This window comes from Rhinopithecus bieti, unplaced genomic scaffold (genome assembly GCF_001698545.2).
Source record: "Rhinopithecus bieti isolate Rb0 unplaced genomic scaffold, ASM169854v2 scaffold_9619, whole genome shotgun sequence".
Lineage (NCBI taxonomy): Eukaryota > Metazoa > Chordata > Mammalia > Primates > Cercopithecidae > Rhinopithecus > Rhinopithecus bieti.
This window is the reverse complement of record NW_016806074.1, coordinates 60018-66017: the sequence shown is the minus strand read 5'-3', so window position 1 is coordinate 66017 and position 6000 is coordinate 60018. Positions and strand designations below refer to the sequence as shown.

Genomic DNA, 6000 nt, shown 5'->3' with positions numbered 1-6000 from the left:
GACGGAAAAAAGCATTTGCAAATGAATAAGCACGAAGTAAGAACAACAGGGTGGTAAACTACATGAAAATTTCCCATTCTATCACTAACCTAGTTTCAGATTTTATGAAGAATGACGTCTAGTTCCCTTGGAGTGATTTTATTAATGGTAATATTATTATTCCCCTATTATCACTTACTTTTTCCATAGTTTAAAAAATATTTGGACTATTTAAAGCTTGGAGGATTGCAGTTTATATAAACCTGACTTGACCACTTGTCAAGGTCTGTGTCTCCAAGTTCTACTGAGAAGTAATATAATTGCAATTACAGGCATCTCATATTTTGTAAACAGTTTGAGTTCCAAGAGTTCACTAGTTAAAAGTTTGCAATCAGTGCGTATTTTCCCATTGACCTAATCTAATAAAGGGTGGTTAATTCCCAAGCTGGCATTTCCTTGTTTTCTCCTCCAACCTCCTGCCCTCAACCCCCAAAACAACAACAAAAAAGGGGAAAAAACCTGTTTAAACCAAGGTGAACACTCACACTAATTTTGCTGGTCTGAGGTCTACAGCATGTTGGAAAAGGGGATTTATAAATTAATAAGGAACAATTCAACAGGTGAAGGTTGACTTTACACCTTGCCTAAGAAGTTGCTCTTGATCTGCACCCCAAAGCTTTATGTACTTTAAAAAAAAGTAATTATCTTTCTACATTTCTAAACTGGCTCTTTCTCCAGTGGACACATGAATGAAAGAAACAGAAAAAGAAAAAGGCGAGCTTTCATATTTTTTAGCAGGTGCATGATGTGCAGGCTCTCTAATACCTATCTGATACCACTTAAAATCAGTGGCGAGTCTAAGAATGGTAATGTCTTAAACATTATTTCTTTACCCAGGCTTCAAAATTGCTTAGTAGTGATATTTTCTTCTCTCATTTTCTCTGAACATACTAATTCCAATAATAAAAGTACTTTCAGAGAAGATGCTACATTTTGAGGTGGGTTTCATGTTTTTGAAAACTTAATTTTTATAACATCCTGTGAATATGGACATCTTTGTCATGATACCAATGTTATGAATGAAGCATCTGAGGATTTGAGATAGTAGGGTTCATTAAATCCTCACGGGCCCCAAAAGACTATACTCTAGGCCTTCCCCATCCCAATTCCAAGGCTATTTCTCCCATTTGGTCTGTTGTTAATTTAACTCACTTCTTTAGATTCAGACCCCATGAGAAGAGATAATTTTTTTAATGCTTTATCCTTAGCACCCAGGACACTATCTGGCACTTAGTAGGTACCCAATAAATGCTGAAAAAAAAATTAGTCATTTTTATCTTAATGATCTTAATGATTTTTATCGTAATAATCTTAGTTAACTTTTCACATTGTCTTCACATTTTGTGAAGACAACATAAAATGTGGTTGAGACACAAGCTAATTTTCTATAATAGATGTTAGATTGTACCCTGAGTTGCTGAAACTTTCAATCTGCAGTTTTAATTGCTGACTTGAGCAACCAAGAAACTGGTGAAAATAGAAAAAAAAAAGGTCACAGAAGAAGTATTGGCCTCTTGTAACTTTCTCTCTGCTTCCTACCATTCCAAAAATCTAAGAATATTTCTTAAACTTGACAAGGAATAAAACAGCCAAAATATCAAACCTTAACATCCCAGATTGTGGCTCAATAAAAAGTGTGAAGAATCATCTTCTAGAATAGGCCACTTGATTAATAATTTCTAAATTACCTGACTGTTGATTTCCTGCATTATCTTCACTCTATTCATTTTCTAAAATAAAGTCATAAAGAACACAACTTATAATCATTACTGCTTGGGGTAGAGCAATAAGATTTTATTTTCCATGTAGTTTTTCAGGTACTCACTATAAAGACCAAAACCAAGGTTGACTGTCATCCCAAAGGCTGGTTACAGCCAGGAAGTCCTTCCAGAGCTCTAGGAGGAAAGGGGAAAGGAAACGAAAGAACAGCAAAAGAGATGGAGGGAAGAAAAAAAAAAAACACCTCTCCAACAGCTGTGCTTTATTTCATCCACAGGAACAGGTCTTTGCCCTAACATGGCTTTATACTACAAATGATAACTACTTTTCATCAAGCAGCTATGTGCTATGTGCTTCACATGCATGGTATCATTTGATTGAATCCTCACCAATCCTCACTGTAAGGAAACCACTATCATCTTGAAGACATCAGGATCTAGTACTTACCCATGGATATATACATAGAAATTAACCTTGCTAGGACTTGATAGTTCTTTGGAAACTAGGGAGCCTGCACTTCACCTTCGTATTGTACTGTCTCCCGAAGAACAATACATGTTTTATGGACCATGCGCAAGCTGCAATGTAAAAAATGCTGTTTCCTTGCTCATGCCTTGGTTGCTAACCTTTCTCACTTAAATCCCATCAAACAACTTATTTGGAGTCAATGAATAGTAGGAATGCAAAAGAAAAAATGGTGAGCACACAGTGTGCAGCACTGGAATCATAAAAGAGGCACCTTGGAAGGGGCCACAAGTAAATGTTGAAATATCAAGTAGCTGTGGTATGAGTCTTGTTTTCACTAAACTTATTTTTAAGGAGGACTTATTACATGTATTGCAACCCCATCCTCTATCCCACTCCCTACCACATACGTAATACTGCTCCACAAATGGAAGGGTACAGAATTCAAATCCTGGTTGCCCCTCTCCCCAAATGAAAAAAGAAAAAAAAAAGATAGTCAAGGACAGTCTCTATGGAAGGACCCAGAGAATCATTTCATTCAGTATCATGGGATGTGAGAACCCTTCAGCCACCCCCTCCATTTCCCAAATCATCTTGCAGCCTTAGTAAAAGAGAGGAAAGAGATTTACCTGCTTCTATTGAGGCTGAAGCCTGAAAGTCATGTATAACCTTTGAAGGACTGTAATGGTTTTAATCACAGGAATAGAATCTTTTTGAGAGGCGGGAGAGAGAAAGGAGCTGAAACACTCTGCAAATATTAACCAGGCTATTTTGGAGCAACGGCTATTGCCTTTGAAATCTTTCAACATGGGTCTATACTTAGAATTCAGATGAGCACAGGGGGAGGGGAATGGGGCAATGTTAATCCCCAGTTGTTTTGAAGTTGTCCTGTAAGCAGGTTAGTATCTAAACTGCCCCAAATGGAAGCGTTCAATGCTTTGTTTAAATTATGTGATTCTCTCTGTGTAACCTGGTCTGCACATAGATTGTCAGAATACTCTGGGAGGTGACACTTCTTAGTTTTCTTTCAAACTAGATGTTCTAGAGAGCACTAGCTGCAATCACATTGGGAGACTGATGCTCCATGACAGCTAAAAGTTGGATTGAGTTTCAGGAGCTACTATATATAAAGCTGGGTCGACTTATGTCACTGCACTAATTAAATGCCATCTGGGTGGTTCCTCTGGGTTTTTGAGTCCATCACCCAGTTCAGATCCAGTCAGAGGCCAAGGAGGAGAACATGATGATGGACCTTTTTGAAACTGGCTCCTATTTTTTCTACTTGGATGGGGAAAATGTTACTCTGCAGCCGTTAGAAGTGGCAGAAGGCTCTCCTTTGTATCCAGGGAGTGATGGTACCCTGTCCCCCTGCCAGGACCAAATGCCCCCGGAAGCGGGGAGCGACAGCAGCGGAGAGGAACATGTCCTGGCGCCCCCGGGCCTGCAGCCTCCACACTGCCCCGGCCAGTGTCTGATCTGGGCTTGCAAGACCTGCAAGAGAAAATCTGCCCCCACAGACCGGCGAAAGGCCGCCACCCTGCGCGAAAGGAGGAGGCTAAAGAAAATCAACGAGGCCTTCGAGGCACTGAAGCGGCGGACTGTGGCCAACCCCAACCAGAGGCTGCCCAAGGTGGAGATTCTGCGGAGCGCCATCAGCTACATTGAGCGGCTGCAGGACCTTCTGCACAGGCTGGATCAGCAGGAGAAAATGCAGGAGCTGGGGGTGGACCCCTTCAGCTACAGACCCAAGCAAGAAAATGTAAGCCTAGATGCTGCCGGGGCAGGGAAATGCAAAGGCTAATTAAACGCCTTCCTCGGGGCCTTAACCTCCAGCTGCTTGGTCTTTTTTCCCTTCCCCCTTTCTCGCCCGCCCCTCCCGCTCCGTCTCTAATGAACCCCAGTGGCCCAAGAAGACCGGGTGCTTGCAATAGGCAGGAAATGCGTACCCCGCCAGGCAGGCAGAGGCCGCCCACCCCACACCCCACACCCAACCCCACCCCGGAACCGATGTTTCTTTCCTAATCTTCTGCTGCCTTGGTTTTCCCTCCAGCTTGAGGGTGCGGATTTCCTGCGCACCTGCAGCTCCCAGTGGCCAAGTGTTTCCGATCATTCCAGGGGGCTCGTGATAACTGCTAAAGAAGGTAAAGTTAAAAAAAGGGCTTTGGGCCGCACCAGAGAAAATCCGGGAGGTGGATAGGATGCTCGGGCCGAGAGGGCTCGAAGCGACAGCAGGTGACGCGCCCTGCGAAAAGGGCGCTCTTTGCGCGCAGGGACCAGGCCTTTCTGCGCCGCCAAAGCGGCCTCACGCGGGGCGCGGAGCTGCTTCTTTTTCCTTCTTTGGGTGCTATGTTTGTGTGTTTGTTTTTTGCGCTCAGGAGGAGCAAGTATTGATTCGTCAGCCTCGAGTAGCCTTCGATGCCTTTCTTCCATCGTGGACAGTATTTCCTCGGAGGAACGCAAACTCCCCTGCGTGGAGGAGGTGGTGGAGAAGTAACTGGACCGGCGCTTGAGACCTTCTCCACGCAGCAGGAAGATCCCACCCACCCTTCCTGGCCTAATCCTTTAGATTGGGTCACATTATATTAACATTTAGGAAACTAGACCGAAAAGTTGGTGAAAGAGAAGGAGACACATTCACAAAGAAACATTGCGAAAACTGTTGTGCACGCTCAAATGAAAAAGCCTTTCGGTTTTGGGCTTTTATTTTATTTTATTTTTTGGAACCTCGAGTGGCTTAGGTCTAGCCTCCTTATTTTGTTTTTGTTTAGTTGGTTTTATAATATATTAACTTTTATTACGGTGATCCTTTTGTGCCATGTTCAAAAGAAGTTCATTCCTGTCTAAAGTGGGAACGTTGCATTTAATGTTAGGGGTATGTAATGTTTTTTTGTAAATAGTGTAGCACTTTCATTTTTTATGTAAACCTAAAATATATTTTAAATGTGGAATGATGTATATAAAATGTGCGAGGATCCTGGTATTGTAATATTAAAAAGAAGTTTCTATATGAACAAAGTTGGTCCTAGTTTGATGGAACTAGAAAAATATCTTTGGGGCATGTGTACAAAATAAAAGAGGAGCTATATTTTAATTTAGACACCACACAAGCCCATTTATTTGGGTGTTTTCTTACAGGCCAATTGAAAGGGAGGAAATTTGGCTTTCCTTAGTCTGAATTAAACTGGATACTTTTCTATCTGTGGTAGACCTCACACTTGTCATTGGAAGTGAATAGTGCCCGGAAGAAAATGTCATTTTCCTTTCATCAGCATCTTTTCCGTCTGTTTTACACTCCTATACCTGGATAACTGAGTGAGATTTACCTACCCAAAGTTAACAATGGAATTCTCAATCTAGGAAAATATGGTTGCAAGAAATTACCACACCAAAACTGCTCATTTCCCGAAAAGATCTTCAGCGGATTGACTCCCAAATTGCCTTCCCTCTTATGCTTCCCAGGTCGCTCTTGTCCTCAAGTGTGGCTCTGGAGTTCCGTGGCTGCACTGGCCTCAGGGCCGGATCTCGGGGCCCCCTCCCCATTTTTCTTGAACTAGACTGGTCCCTAGCAGACTGGAATATCCTCAAGGCCTCGTTTGGCTTGGGTTTGTTTTCCACAAACAAAAGATAAAAGAAATGGGCAATCTGTCTCTGGAGGTGGGGTGGGCTGCTTTGAAGGGAGGGCTGCTTAGAGTGAGGGAAGGTTTCAATGGTTGAGGACAAAAGACAACAACAACACACATGCAACCTCTTAGCCGGGCCAAACAGCAAAGCCCCAGA

At 42.5% G+C, this 6000-nt stretch overlaps 1 protein-coding gene across 1 annotated transcript; it reads left to right on the top strand.

Moving 5' to 3' along the window:
* The first annotated feature begins 3247 nt into the window (after window positions 1–3247).
* Window positions 3248–5234, top strand: MYF6 (myogenic factor 6). The gene is made up of 3 exons (XM_017874614.1): window positions 3248–3982; window positions 4274–4364; window positions 4599–5234. Exons 1-3 carry the CDS (start codon window positions 3464–3466, stop codon window positions 4715–4717), a joined length of 729 nt encoding a protein of 242 aa, XP_017730103.1. The 5' UTR covers window positions 3248–3463; the 3' UTR covers window positions 4718–5234.
* Window positions 5235–6000: the final 766 nt, after the last annotated feature.

What these genes read in the sequence shown, in the direction of transcription:
- MYF6 (XM_017874614.1), top strand. Translation starts at nt 3,464, where the DNA reads ATGATGATGGACCTTTTTGAAACTGGCTCCTATTTTTTCTACTTGGAT. An exon ending in ACAGACCCAAGCAAGAAAAT is followed by an intron (nt 3,983 to 4,273) that starts GTAAGCCTAGAT and finishes TTTTCCCTCCAG; the next exon opens with CTTGAGGGTGCGGATTTCCT. An exon ending in CGTGATAACTGCTAAAGAAG is followed by an intron (nt 4,365 to 4,598) that starts GTAAAGTTAAAA and finishes TTTTGCGCTCAG; the next exon opens with GAGGAGCAAGTATTGATTCG.